The sequence below is a fragment of the Chrysochloris asiatica genome, unplaced genomic scaffold (genome assembly GCF_000296735.1).
Source record: "Chrysochloris asiatica unplaced genomic scaffold, ChrAsi1.0 scaffold00205, whole genome shotgun sequence".
Taxonomy (NCBI): Eukaryota; Metazoa; Chordata; class Mammalia; order Afrosoricida; family Chrysochloridae; genus Chrysochloris; species Chrysochloris asiatica.
Window position 1 is genome coordinate 2,251,274 of NW_006408723.1, and position 15,360 is coordinate 2,266,633.

Genomic DNA, 15,360 nt, shown 5'->3' on the forward strand with positions numbered 1-15,360 from the left:
CCCACTGAAAAGCTATCATCTTGTCTAGATGGGTCTGGTGAAAGGAGATGGGGATAAGATTTGTAAGATTCAATAGTGAATAACTGTTATCATGACTAATCGTAACTGTCACACTTGTAAAGGTAGAAGTTTTATAACAAAAAAAGGGGAGTGGTTAAAGGGGAGTGGTTAATCTTACAGTCCAGAAACAGAGGACCCTATGACCATCAAGAATGCACAAATAGAATGTGGGACCTTATCCAGAGAAGCAGCAGCGCCAGAGATGGAGGCAGGGATAGAGGCATGGAGAGGGGCAGTGGCTGAGTTGCTGAGGACTCTAGATTCATCAATTAAGAAGAGAAGGACTAAGAACTGGTGGGCAGGAGCAGACTTGTAGAATGTGCCCTTTGGAGATGTAAATTATTATATATGCCTAAAAAAAAAATCAGTCACTGAAATCCCCAGGGAGCAGTTTTACTCTGACACATACAGGGTTGCCATGAACTGGGATCAACTTGATAGCAATTGTTATATGTAAAGTCCCATGTACCTTCTGTAAGGACAGCTAATATTACATTGAAGAACAGAGAGTATTTGTAAGCAAAGAAGAACAATGCATTGTTTTGCCTGAGTAACATGCTGTCCCACTTGGTATCTTCAGTGAAGACGTCATGAGGGGCAGAACTCACCGACCATGATGGACGTATAGCTCTGTGCTGGGTCAAAGGGACACCTTCCTTTGCCATCTTCATTCTTCCCCAGAAACTTAAAGGGTGTTAAGCTCTACAGTAACCATTGAACAAAAAGAAAAAGCATCATATTTTGGAAGTCATGTAATAATAATGCATCTTTGTACCATTTAATTTTACAGATTCGCTATTCCTGGAAGACCATGGGAAGAGCAAGTGTGTGACAAACCAGGTGAATACTGACCTCCAGAGCTGCACCGGTGTTGTTCAGCTCAGGTTTGGATGACAGGCCCTCAATGTACCTACTGTGACACGCTGGCCATGCTATGTGCACAATCTAAGACTCTTCCATTTACTTATCTGTAAAGTGGGGATGAATGCTGATACTCTAGAACACTCAGTAAGAGATGAGAAATCCATGCATCGCATGTGGCAACAGAACAACAAACACAAAAAGAAAAAGCTGCTGAATTCCTATCTTACTCTACCCATAAAAAAGGAGTTCTGGTAGCGTAGTGGTTATGCATCAGGCTGTGAACTGCAAGGTTAGCAGTTTGAAACTACCAGATGTTCCGCAGGAGAAAAATGAGGCTTTCTGTTCCCATAAAGATTTACAGCCTTGGAAACCCTGTACAGGGTCGCTATGAGTTGGAACCGACTCCACGGCACATAACAACAACAACTACCCATCAAAATATATTCCACTGGGCTCAGTGATGTGGACATTAAGAAAGGAAGCACGCTGCAATGGACGAAAGGATGGTATGTGTTTCTATCTTGGTATAGTCTTTTCTTAACCTGACGAGAAAGCTCAAAACCATACAAGGAAAAATGCACAGACCTGAAGACATAGAAAACAGGAAAGCTCTTTGTGCCAGAAAAAAGCGAAACATTAAATGACAAGTGACAAATGGGAGGAAATGCTTGCAGATGACAGATGAGGTATTTACATCCTGGTGAAGCACTGCGGGTTAATGTGCTGGAACTACAAGGTCGGTTTGAACTGCAAGGTCTGGCAGTTCAAGCTCACCAGCTGCTTTCTGAAAACACTATATAGGGTTGCTATAAGTTGGAACCGATTTGACGGCACATAACAACAACATATTTGTATAGACAAGTAAGGAGGAGTATCTGGGGAGAAGAACTGTTAAAAGCAGCAAGTTGCAAAAGAAAAGGTCCACTTGGGCACCATAGGCAGAAGACGGGTGGTAAACCTAAGGGGTATGAAGACAAAAGGTTGAGTGTCACTTTCCACCTTACAGCCAGGATGACCTTGCAAGGAGCTTCCACCAGCTGCAGGGGAGGAAGCTGATCATAGACATGTAAGAGTGCCCTGCCCAGGGTTTACAGACACAGAAATAGCAATAGACACAGGAGGAAAGATTGTTAACATGCTTAACACATCAACTAAAACACATTCTCACCTATCTGATAAGAAAAGGTGAACTGGGGGATACCACGTGATATGATCCATTTACCGTGTTACTAAGGGACTTTTGAGGGCTGCTGGAAAAGTCTGGAGTGGATATGCTACACAATATTGGGGGACTGCTTGAGAACTTCTTAGATACAGTGATGAAGCTAGAGTTAATAACAAGATGCCACTATTCTTAGGAGATGCATGGGTAGCTAACACATGCATGCAGGTGTTCATTATAGCAAAATCGGCTAAATGCTCCCATCTGTGTAATCTCGGTTAGGACAGATACCAGTAACCAACTTTTCTGTAGGCTTAACACTTTTAAATTAAAATTGAAAAGGACATCCATAAATTTAAATGAAACATACTTCCCCTTCAATAACTGACATTATCTATGGAATTTAAGCTTAAACTGCAATACTTGAAGCTTCTGGTTAAAGTTTAGCCTGCAAACTCTTGCTGCTCAAATAGACTCAGTACCCGTTTTCTTAAGCAAAAAGAAACAAAGCCCCCCCCCCCCCCCCCCCCGTGAGGACTGTAAGTACTCCAGAGCATGCCTATACGGGGGCCTATACAGAAGTGCAGACACCTGAAGGTCCCACCTGAATCTCACCCCAGAGGTGTATGCACAAGTCTGATATTTCCTATCCAAATTCTTGATGAACCACACTTTATCATGCCATTTGCTTCTCTCTCTCTCTTTTTTATTGCTTCTCTTTTTAAAAGCTTTTATTGTGAATTGAGTGATAGTTTATGTGGCAGAACATCAGTTTTGCACTCCACCAATCACATCTTGTTTCCGTGCAATCATTACAATCCCCTCCATGCACCATCAGTTAACAGTATTTGCCTATATTCCCTTTTTTTTTTTTTTTTTTAATGTACACAAAATACACAGAAATATATATTTGTTAAAACAACCAAAGGGCATATAAACCAGCCTCCTGGCCGGCAGCATGCAGTCTTTAACTTTCCTTGAGTCTAGAGTCTTCAGTTGCTCTATCTCGCCATGTCATTTCTGCCTCCATCTCTGGGGTTACTGCCATTTGCTTCTGACTCAGAGTTAGGAATAATTTTTAAAATTCCAACTAAATTAGGGTTCTAGCATACTAAGCTTCACCACCACAGTATATTTTACACAAGGTGCTCATTAAAATAAGGATGGGCAGAAGAAAGTATGTTTCATTTTCAATTCTTAAATGTACTTAAAGTGCTCCTTAGCTCAGCAACTGTTAAACTCATCAGATTTTCTGAATACAAAAACTTTCTCCCAGCGAGAGGTTATAGTGAAATTCTACTTTTCAGAAAAGCAAAGTGAGAAAACAGTGGTGAAACGCCAATGTGGATTGGGGAAGACCCATCTCCTGAGGATCCTGAGCACACAGGAAGGTTCTGATGGACATAAGAGATCGAAGATGCACCCTGCTTCTAAGACAGCTCAGTGTACTCGTGTGGTCAAGGGTGAACAGATGCCAATCAACATAGTCCAGTGGCAATCTGTGCCCCAAGGGGAATCTCAACAGCAGGCACGCAACGGATAACTGTGTCAAATTGGTTAGGATACAATACCAATCGTTTGACCAATTACAGTTACTTGTTGTTTCATAAAGAAATTTTATATAATGTAATCACCTTCCACAATGCAACATAACCATCCAACAAGTTAAAATGAGAGCTTCCTTAGGGTGTGGTCTGCTCCCAGACTGGAGACAGCTACTACTCTGTCAGAACGCTTGCTCCACTCTGCCCACTTCCTGTCACCTAACCTATGCATCCTGGGACACAAGCCTGAAGTCTCCAGCCAGTCCCCTCGATCATGGGAACCAACCCCTGAAGTCAACGTTTCTCTCTTATATTTGCATTAAATGGATTGTTTCTCCAGAGATGCAAAGACCAAAAGTGCAGGTCCAGGTGCAGAAATTTTCATTTTTCATTGCAGATCACGACAGACAGGTATCTCTGCCAAGTCCCCCTCACAGAACACAAAGATGAAGAGGAGGAGTGGGAAGATGTTGGGATGGTAACCTAACAGTTTCTATACATCCCCCTGCACTGAGTTCTGCACAGTGCCATGCCTGTGCCCTCAGTCACACTGACAGACAGATGAGGACACTGGAGCTCAGAGGAGGTGGGTGACAGCCAGCCTTACAGGGCATTCTGATGGGGCCCCCAAGCTGTCCTCCATCCTGAAAGGGCCAGCTATTAGTAAACCCCACTGCTTTCTTCTTATGGTGGAGACCAGTTTTCCCGTGCCCCAAGCGTCGTTCTGCTTTAATGGATAACCAGGTTGCACTGTATAAATGGATGTGTCCAATTACCAGGTGGTCACAGGTTGGCTGGAACGCATTCGTGCCACACACATAAAGAGTGTTAGCATCGAGTGGTTGTAGTACTCGGATGTAGTTCAGGCATTCCGTCTGTAAGGGAGAAAGGTATACATATGAGCAGACATACACCCCCTTCCACCGTCCAGCAAATTACCAAAACCCACTTCTTTCAAGTTGATTCAAGCTCACAGAAACCCTATAAGGGCAGAGTAGAACTGCCCCAGAGGTTTCTGAGAATGTAAATCTTTATGGGAGCAGAAAGCCTCATTTTTCTCCCAATGAGGGGCTAGTGGGTTTGAACCACCAACCTTGTGCTAACAGTCCAATGTTTAATCCATTATGCTGCCAGGGCACTTCCAATAAGTGACACATTTCATTTCCAAGCACAGATGCTACAAGCTTGGCACCAGTGTCAGTTCACATCACTGAACCCTGCATACAAACTGCCTGTCTTGTTTGACCTCCAAATGCCCATGGTGTCTACACACCAGCTACACCCTGCCCATGTGCTTCAGAGACAGAAATAGTCTGACCAATCCAGGCTATAGGAGGATGGATCCAGGATCTCAGTGACCCTCACAATGCCCATGGGATGGGACAAACATGAGTCAGTAAGCACTGGAAATCACTTCCTGTCACTACCATTTCAGACCATTAAATAAATTCAATTTAGTTAATCTTTAAAAAAAAAACATTCATCAAACTTCTGTAATATGTTTATTACTGCCTTTTAAAGGCCTAAGTCACAATGACTCACCCAATACTACTAGAAATCTTATGCAGAGTGCATGCCCACATTTCAGGAAGGAACACATTTAGAAGAGCAAAAGAACTGAGAAATAGACTTGTGGGTTTTTGTCTGTTTTGCTTCAGCTTGCAACAGGAATTACCTGTTTTGATTTTCCTTTGTCAGCACATTTTAGTTTTTTGTCTTCTGAAACCTTCCAATAAATCTGTTAGGATGAAAGAGAGTCCATTTCAGTGTACAAAGCCCTACAGGTATAAGAAATGTACAGACAAGAAGCAATCTAACATAGTTTAGAGGCTAGACATTTATCCGAGACAGTACAATCTCAAACTGAAAAGTGAGGTTCACAGAATGAGAGAAATCTGGGGCCTCAGTGAATTTATATATACATGGTGGAGTCCTGGTGTGCCATTGTGGGTTAATGCACTGGACTGCAAAGTCGGTTTGAACTGCAAGGTTCAGTGGTGCAAGCTCACCAGCCACTCCTCGGAAACAGTGTCACTACGGGTCAGAACTGACTTGACGGCACTTAACAACAATGCGTATGTTGTTGTTAAGTGCCGTCCAGTTGGTTCCGATCCAGCAATCCTGTATAGGGTTTCCAAAGAATGACTGGTGGGTTTGAACTGCCAATCTTACGGTCCAGTGCTACACCAGGATTCCATATACATATCATTTACTTTGTTGGTGTGGTTGAGAATATACACAGCAAAACATATACCAATTTAATAGTTTTACATGTTTAAGAGCAAAGATGTCATATGTATTTTCAAAAACCTCATATGCAAGTGGAACTTGGACAATGAATATGGAAGGCTGCAGGAGAATTGATGCATTTGAGTTACAGTGTTGAAGAAGAATGTTCAAAGTACCATGAACTGCCAGGAAAACAAACAAATCTGTGTTGAAGGAGGTACAACCAGAATGTGTCTTAGAAGTCAAGATGGCGAGACTTCTTTGTTTCTCATACTTTGAACATATTATCAGGAAGGACCAGTACCTGGAGAAGGAAATCATGCTTGGTAAAGTGGAGGGTCAGCAAAAAGGAGAGATGGATTAGCACAGTGACAGCAGCAATGGGCTCAAGCTTAACAACTGTGAGGTTGATGCAGGATTGGACAGTGTTTCATTCTGTTGTGCATAAGCTTACTGTGAGTTGTAACTGGCTCAACAGTACCTAATAACTAAACAATATATACCATTTGTTGTTGTTAAGTGCCATTGAGTCAGTTCCAACTCATAGCAACCCTGTATCAAATTTCCAAGGGTTTGGACTGTCGACCTTCTGGTGTGAAGTCCAGTGCTGATCCTACACGCTTCGAGTTGTGCAACCATTCTCATCCTCTTTTTCTGAGTTACTCCTCCCCATTAGCACAATCTCACTGCCTCCTACATTTCCTTTCAAATCATTGGAGTTGCTGCTATCAATGTGATCTCACATAGATAGTTCTCAAAAGAGCACAACGCTTTTTATTAGTTAAGCTAACCTACTGTTTGGTTTTAAGAAGACTGCAGGGGATACTTTTGATCTAAAGTTGAAAGATTATCTCATTGCAATAGTTTTAGGGGTTCATCCAGGAACCATGGCTTCAGAAAGGATTTAATATTCTTCTCTAATTTCTTCCCCTTTTGATCAAAGATTCTTTTTAATTGGATTCGATTACTAGTGTTTTGCTGAGGATTTTTGCATGTATATTTATAAAAGACAAGAGTCTTGGTGTGGCACTGTGGGATAAAGCACTGGACTGCAAGGTCAGCAGTCAAATTCACCAGTCACTCTTTGGAAACCCTATACAGGGTTACTATGAGTTGGACTCAGCTTGATGGCACTTAACAACAGTTGGCCTGTAAGTTTTCTTTTCCTGTGGCATCTTTGGTGTGGGTATCAGGGTTATGGTTTTGGTTCATAGTATGAATTAAGGAATATTTCTTTCTTTATCTTTTGGAAGAGTTTAAGTGCTGGTGTCAATTGTTTTGTAAATGCTTGGAAGAATTCTCCAATGAAACCATCTTGTCCCTAACTTTTCTCTTTTGGGGGAGATGAGGTGGAGAGGGGTAGATGACTGCTTCAATCCCTTCATTTGTTGTAGGTCTGTTGAATATTTTAATGCCCTCTTGAGTCAGTTTAGGCAGACTGTGTGCTTCCAAGAATCTTTCAGGGTCAATCTCTTTCTTGTTTGGTTATATGCGTCTTCTCACCTTCTTTGTCAGTCTAGATAAGGGTGAATCAATTTTGTGGATCTTTTCAAAAAACCAAATGCTGGTTTTATTGATTCTGTTGTTTTCTGGGCTCGATTGTATTTTCTGCTTTTATATTTGCTGTTTCCTTTCTGTTGGGCAGTATAGGCTTAGTTTGGTCTTCTATTTCTAGTACCTGAAGTTGTTGAATTAGGCTGCTGATTTGATATCTTTTTTTCCCCTTCTCATGTAGGCATTCATTGATAAAAATGTCCCTCTAAATACTGCCTTCACTATATCCTGTACATCTTCGCATGTTGCGCTTTCATTTTTCATTTGACTCTAAGAAATTTTGTGATTTCTTTTCCAATAGCTACCTTGACCCATGGCTGGTTTGTCTTTTTTAATTCCCATATGTTTGCACACTTTATAGTTTTTGCTTTCTGTTAATGATTTCTGGCTTCACTCCGCTGTGATCAGAGAAAATACACTACAAGATTTCATTCTTTTAAAATTTCCTGAGACTTTTTTTTTGTGACCTAACATGTGGTCTATGCTGGAAAATAATGTAAGTACAATGGAGTAGACTATACATTACACTGCAGTCCCTGTAATTTTGACTATCTTCTCTAATTCACTCTTTCTTTCTGTTTTGTTTCTCATTTCAATGGTTTTTGTCTCTTTTGGTTGTAGTAGCCTGTTTAAAATTCTCATTTTGTTCTTCCATTGTTTTTCCTTATTTATTTTAGCTCCACTTCTGCTTTTCCCTTAAGCCTTAAGTTATGTTGAATGTTGTTGTACTATGTCCTTCCAGGTTTTTCATTATGGCTCTTCCCTAGATGTGCTTTAACTTCTAGTATCATGTTCACTTGGATAGGACAGGTTTCTCTTTTTTGTGTGTCTTGTGAATGTTTGTTGGGGCATTGGGAATTTTGAAAGTGTTAACTTTTTCAGTTCTTCCCCTGTATTCAGTGTTTTTGCCCACACTTTCTGTAAAAAGAACTCTAAAGTGGGCAGAGCCTCCAAACTTTTCTTACCATTTTCTCTGTCACTGCTATAGATTCTTTTCCTTCCCTGGTTTAATTAGACTTCAAAGGCCCAGATTTAGGTTTTCAAATTTCAGTGTCTCCCAAATACACCAGAAAACACACTGACAATTCATCCACCCATGGGTACAACTACTCAGGTGAGATATTGCTGCACTAATCAATCTGTCCATCAGGGGGCAGAGTCCTCTTTCTCTGATTACTATTCCTTCCCCTTCTCATTCTGCAAGCACATTTATAGTCCGATATGCTATACCCAGTGAGCCCCCTATCTGGTTGGATATTGCCCTCTGGTTTTGCCCAAGGCTTTCTTCCTGCTCTGTGCTGTTACTGTTACATTCTGAGTAGCAAGTATAGGGTTTCTAAGGAGTGGCTGGTGGATTTGAACTGCTAACCTTGAGGTTCAAACCAACATTGCAGTCAAGTGCTTATCCTACAGTGTCACAGCAGAACTCCTGTTTATGTCTGAGCTGGCATTCAGGGAAGTACTGGCCAACTGTCCTTCATCCTAGTACACCGAAGCCTCAGTTAGTAGTCCTCAGTGCCACCTGGAAGAGGGAGCAGACAGATCCAAACTGAAGCCCAGGGAGGTCTGTCCTGTTTGTCTAAGAGGCCTGAGCTTTGGGTTGTTCAGGGAGAGTGTAGATTATGGGGAGCAGACTCCAAATGCAAGGCCTTCTGTAGCGATTCAGTGGACTTGCAGCCGGCTGTGTCCAGGTAGTAGAGGTGCTGGCACACCAAGGAGGTTTGCTTTGTTGATTTTAGAGTAGAAGCTTTGGGTCCTGTCTCTTTGTATAGGCAAGAGGTATGACAGTTAGCAAGTTCTTTCGCTAGGGCTGTTTCCTTGGTTCACAGTAGCTGGTGGCCTACTTGGTTGAAAGAGGGAGATGGGAAAAGCAATTTTCCTACCGCATGCAACTAACTCATTGTTGATTCACCGATTCTTGCCTATCTGCAGTCCCTCACTGCATGCCAATTCAGAGGCCCTCAAAAGCGAGCACCATTTTCTTTTTGTACTTGCAGGAGGGTCATAACAATGGTCTGTTTCTGTTACCTTCTTTCCAGAATTCCCTTGCCGAAATTTTTAATGATGATCATTATCCAGAAATCAGCAGTCCTTAAATTCTTATTATCAACAGCAAAAACTAAAGCTACTAAAAGTGGAGCGAAATAAATTTATCAAAGAGCTAAACTATGTTTTTAAACATCACACTGTAGTTGTTTTTTCATCTATTCAAAGTAATTGTAGAATCTGATGTTTTTTTTAAACAAAGATATTGACATTTCCTTTAATTATCCATGGGATGGTGCAATCATTATACCCTTTAAATAAATCCTGTGTGAGGAGAGACAAAGCAAACACCCAGTCAGAGCAAGCACCATTCCCAGTAGGTTCAGTGCTTCTTCACTACAAGCTGAGCCCAAGAGTAATCAATACGTTGCCAGTTACTTTGAGTTTTTGAAAAGCGAACCAAATGATCTTAATGTGAGCATTCTTTTTTCTAATCAAGGTAGAGACATAATGGGAAACTGGGAAGCAAGTGGGTGTCCTAGCCACTCAGCTCCAGAGCCCCTGGCCAGAGGCAAGCAACAGAAAACCAAGGGCACAGAGCTCCCCCATAAGCAGCTTTCATGCTCATGCCCACCTCCCTGCAATATAGGCTATAACTTATGTGTGTGTGTGGTGTACCATCAAGTGGGTTCTGACTCACAGCGACCTTATACGATATATACCAGAGTACACAGAACTGCCCCAGAGAGCTTCCTAGGCGGAAATCTTTATGGGAGCAAATTGCCAGGTCTTTTGTGTTGGTGGGTTCACACTGTCAACCTTCAGTTGGCAGATAAGCGCTCTACTTATTGAGCCACCATGTGCCTTGTATGCGGTTGTTGTTATACACTGTTCAGTTGGTTTTGACCCATAGCGAACCTGTGTAGGATTTCCGAGGCTATGACTCTTTGTGAGAGCTGAAAGTCTCACTTTCTCCAGTTAAGTGCATACATAGCCATATATACACACATACATATAATAGCTAGTTGCCACTGAGTTGATTCCAACTCATGGTGATGCCATATGTGTCAAGACTTATGTGGAACTGCGCCCCACAGAGTTTTCAATGGCTGATAGACTTTTTTAAACTTTTCACTGTGAACTGAATTGAGCGAAGGTTTACATACAAGATCATCAGTTTTACATTCAACAAATCATACACTTTGTTTCACCTCAATGACTGCGGTCCCCCCCTTCAGGCAACAACATAAAAATTCCTATTATCCCCTGCTTGGGTCAGTGCCTTTTGCAAAGACAGGATAAATGTTTTAATTCTTGGCCTTTACCTACCAATTTTCAAAATAATGAATTAATTTGTAAGCATGCTGGTAATATTTGGGCACTGACGGAGTATATGATGATGTTACTATTTATTTTTGTATACGATAAAGGCATTTTAGTTATCTGGATAAAAAAAGTTCTTAAGTAAGGTACACTTAGACCTCAAAGTGACATCTTTGCTCTTGAACACTTCAAAGAGGTCTTGTGCAGCAGATGTGCCTAGTGCAGTATGTCATTTGATTTCTTGACTGCTGCTTCCACAAGTTCATGAAAACATTCACAAACGCTGCATGTGATGTCTGGGATCCAGTTCAGAGCTGCCAGATTCAGAGGAAGGGGGTGGGGCAGAGGGGCAGAAGAGAAGGTTCTGCCTGGCTGATGCTGAAATGACAATGGTACGGGTTCATCATATCATTTTCTCTACTCTTCCATATGCCATTTTCCATTAATAAAAAGTTTAAAAGTAAAATCTTTACAAACAAAAGATGAACAATGAGTGGTTAGCACCCAGGGCAGTGAAACTACTCTGTACAGGAGTGGAATGGAGGACCTTATGTATATGAAAGAACCCACAGAACTGCTGAACAACAAACTTAGTGGATGACTATTGTTGTTGTCAGATGCAGTCAACGAATACTGTCCAGTCCTGCACCATCCTCACAATCGTGGTTACGCGTGAGCCCACAGTTGTTGCCACTGCGCTAATCCATCTTGTTAGGGGCTTTCTCCTCTTTTTGGCTGACCCTCCATTTTATCAACCATGATGTCCTTTTCCAGCAACTGGTTTCTCCTGATAAAATGTTCAAAGTATGAGACTTGAAGTCTCACCATCCTGGTTTCTAAGGAGCACTCTGGCAAGTACAGTTTGTTTGTGTTCCAGCACAGATTTGTTTGTTCTTCTGGCAGTCCATGGTACTTTCAATATTCTTCAATACCATAAATCAAATGTTCCAACTCTTCTATGGTCTTCCTTATTCGTGGTCCAACTGTCACATGCATAAGAAGCTACTGAAAATACTGTGGATTGGGTCAGGTGCATTTTAGACCTCAAATTGGTATCTTTGCTCTTGAATACTTCAAAGAGGTCTTGGGCAGCAGATGTGTCTAAATGAAATAAATCATTTGGTTTCTTGACTGCTGACTCTGTGAGTGTTGATAGTGGATCCAAGCAAAATGAAGTCTTTGACAATTTTAATCTTTTCTCCATTTATCACAATGGTATTCACTGGTTCAGTGGTGAGGATTTTTGTTTTCTTTACATTGAGGTGCAACCCACACCAAATGAAGGCTGTGGTCTTTGATCGTTATATTTTAAGTCTTCACTGTCAGCAAGGAAGGCTGTATCACCTGCAATCACAGGTTGTTAATGAGTCTTCTTCCAATCCTGATGCCATGTTCTTTTTTATATAATCCAGTTTCTCGGATTATTTGCTCAGCATACAGGCTGAGTAAGTATGGTAAAAGAATACAACCCTGGCACATGATAATGTAGTAATATTGGTTCATCAGTTGTAATAAATGTACCACAGGACATTTGAATAATGTTAGGAATAGGGGAAAGTATGTACAGGGCGAAGAGCGTGTATCTAAAACTCTATGTACTTTCTAAGCAATTTTTCTGTAAACCTAAAACTTCCCTAAAAAACAAAGTCTATGTAAAAAAAAAATACAGAAAATGCAGGCAGTGAGATAAGAAGATGCTGGATGAGAGGATGGCCTCTGGTTTGTGGTTGCCGGCACAGGAGAGGACAGAGCTGTGTCGGTCCACAAACAGAGGCTGGGCTGCCCGGGACACAGACACAGGCAGAGGGGCAACAGGATCAGCGAGCCTTCACATACCTAGAGACCACACTCTCATAGCCCAGTGTGCAGATGGGTAGCACATCTGTGAGGCAGATCACTAGGCAAAGGAACAGCACCACCCCAAAAAGAGCATAGCCCTCGTGGAGAGCAAAGTCTAAGTTCCTACCTCATGCTGCTTCTCAGCTATATGAAGGGCATTCACAGCAAAGACAGCCTCGCGAGCACCCACGTACAGAGTGTCCTTGTCCTCACTGAGCAGTAAGGTCGAATAGTTGAAGATGCCTGGCTCGTGAAAGTGCACCAGACCGACCTCTGTAGGAGGGAAGGAGAAACAAATTCAGTGCTTTGACAAACTGGTTATAGTTCAGTGTGTCTCAGTGTACCAACAGAGTCCTCAGTGGTGCAAACAGTTAATTTGCTTGGCTGCTAACTGAGAAGTTGGTAGTTTGAGTCTGCCTAGAGGCACCTTGGAAGAAAAGCCTGGTGATGCATTCACTGTAGAAGCAGCATTGGTCTCTGGCACAGACGGCCAACACCTGTGTCAAGACCCAAGTAGCCCTATGCCCCGCGCCCCCTTGTCCCCCACCCCCTGCCATACACATGACTTCCCTCCTGCTCACCAAGTCCCGTTACATTCCAAACCCACTGGGTCCACCAACAAGGAAGAGGCCTCTATCCACGGAGGTCCACAGCTTCCACCCTTCCAGTAAAGTCTTATTTGTGATTTCTTAAAAATCACCCTGAGGTGAGGTGTATGAAGAATACAACTATTTAGAATTTTCTTCTTCAGGAAAAAAAGTGGTTTATCTCAAACTCTTTAAAAAATTAATTACAGAGACAATATTTCTCCAGCTAAGTCTTGGTGTGATGGTATAGGATAAGTATTAGATTGCTAACCACAAGAGCAGCAGTTCAAACCCACCAGCCGCTCCTTGGAAACCCTGTGCAGGGTTGCTATGAGTTGGAACCAACACCATTGCATTAAACAATAACAAAGCATTTTTCAGCGATAATCACAACAAACTTATAAACCAGGAAAAGTGAGACATTTTTTACACATTAGACAATTGTGTCAATTTACGATCATATTTAGGAGCATGAGGCATTTAACTAATAGGACTGATAAAAACTTTCCATTACTGTTTCCAAGGAATGAGGTTTTTTTTTCAAGAACTTTTCCTTCTTTGTGACCCTTCTAGCTTCAATGTGAGTGAACAAGGATGGCTTTCCACAGATCACCAAATGTCAATTTACTTTAATGCTTTCTGTTCTTCTCGTTTTCCAATATCAAAGAGAGACAGTGACACACACAAAGGGTGGAATTACTCTCTTGCTGCATCTGTGACTCACGGCATTGTCCTCTCTGCCCTGCACTCAACACCCTGTGCTCAAGAGCAGGTATTTTAAGCTCTCAATCCATCAAACCAGAAACACAGGGGCTCTCAGGACATATCTCCAATAGTGGAAATAAACAAAACAGACACTAACTAACAGAAAGCAAAAAGTTGAGCTCCACACACAATTGAGCTGTCCTGAAACCACATCAGAGGTCTGCTCACTGCTCAGGGGCCAATGCCAAGAAGTGCCTTGTTCTCAGCAGTGTGAGCAAGCGCTGTCAGAAGCAAGAGCCAAAGGCTTCCTTTTAGAAATCAGTTTTCAGCAAGTCCGTGTGACTCAGGGCCCCCCAAGTGTGTCAGAGAAGAACTGGGCTCCAGAGGGTTTCCAGTAGCTGATTTTTCAGAAGTAGATCACTAGGCCTTTCTTCGGAAGCAACTCTAAGTGAACTTGAACCTCCAACCATTCTGTCAACAGTCAAACTCGATAACAGAGAGCAGTCCCTGAGTGTGCAAATTGTAATCGCGTTCAACCATCAGATCAGGGGTTCTGAGCATATCTTTGCAAATGTTTCTAGTGACCTAAGGAGCTCTGGTAGCGTAGTGGTTACGAATCGGGCTGCGAACCTCAAGGTCAGCAGTTCGAAACTACCAGCTGCTCCGCGGGAGAAAGATGAGGCTTTCTGCTCCCGTAAAGATTTACAGCCTCGGAAACCCTGTACAGGGTCGCTATGAGTCAGAATCGACTCCACGGCACATAACAACAACAACAAGGCATCTCTCAGAGTTCTAGGAGTGTAACAAAACACCAGTGGCCGCTGAGTCAATTCCAACTCATGTGTGACTACCTTGTGTGTCTAAGCAGAAAAGTGTTCCAGTGTTCTATAGCGTTTTCATGGTTTTAACCTTTTGAAAGTAGCAAGTCAGGCCTTATTTCTGAGACTCTTCTGGTGGGACTGAACCTCCAACCTTATGGTTAGCAGTCAAGCCCCAAACCTTCTGCTGACACCCAGGAACTCCTAGGAACATGGAGTTAATCAGCATTATGAGCATCAACGTAGAGTCACGTACTTAGCACTGTGGGTACAGGGACAACTGTTCCACCCCCACCCCATCCTACAGGGCCACAGGCATGCTCACCTCTATGTTCCCAGGTGATCCGAGGAACAGGTGCAAACGCTACAGCTGTCCCAAACACTACAGCTAGGGCTGTGAGCAGCCCCGGCATGGGGACGCACATCCTCCCAGGGCAGGGGTGGGCTGCAGAGGTGGGAGGCTGTTCAGAGCCCTAGGGCCGTGACAGCATTTCAGCACAGAGCCAGTGTCCAACAGGGCCGTGAAGGACCCTCATTTCCCAGTCCTCCAGGACAGAGAGGAGCCACGCTTGACAGTTCAGCTCTCAATGCCCACGTGTTGTATAAACGGCACGCTCCATACAGTCTTTGGAGAAAATGCTGAAAGAAAGGGAAGAGAAAGGGGTATAATCAGGACAATGTGGAATGTG

General features: G+C 42.6%; 1 protein-coding gene across 1 annotated transcript in view; it reads right to left on the minus strand.

Annotated features, from left to right (window-relative positions):
• SEMA4D (sema domain, immunoglobulin domain (Ig), transmembrane domain (TM) and short cytoplasmic domain, (semaphorin) 4D) overlaps positions 1-15,096 on the minus strand; it is a 33,739-nt gene extending 18,643 nt beyond the window's left edge. The window contains exons 1-5 of the mRNA XM_006872584.1: positions 14,997-15,096; positions 12,689-12,834; positions 5,306-5,368; positions 4,407-4,505; positions 669-762 (exon numbers count right to left, since the gene is read on the minus strand). Of these exons, the coding sequence (XP_006872646.1) occupies positions 669-762; positions 4,407-4,505; positions 5,306-5,368; positions 12,689-12,834; positions 14,997-15,096 (502 nt within the window). The remainder of the gene's footprint in view (positions 1-668; positions 763-4,406; positions 4,506-5,305; positions 5,369-12,688; positions 12,835-14,996) is intronic.
• Between the last annotated feature and the right edge of the window lie 264 nt (positions 15,097-15,360).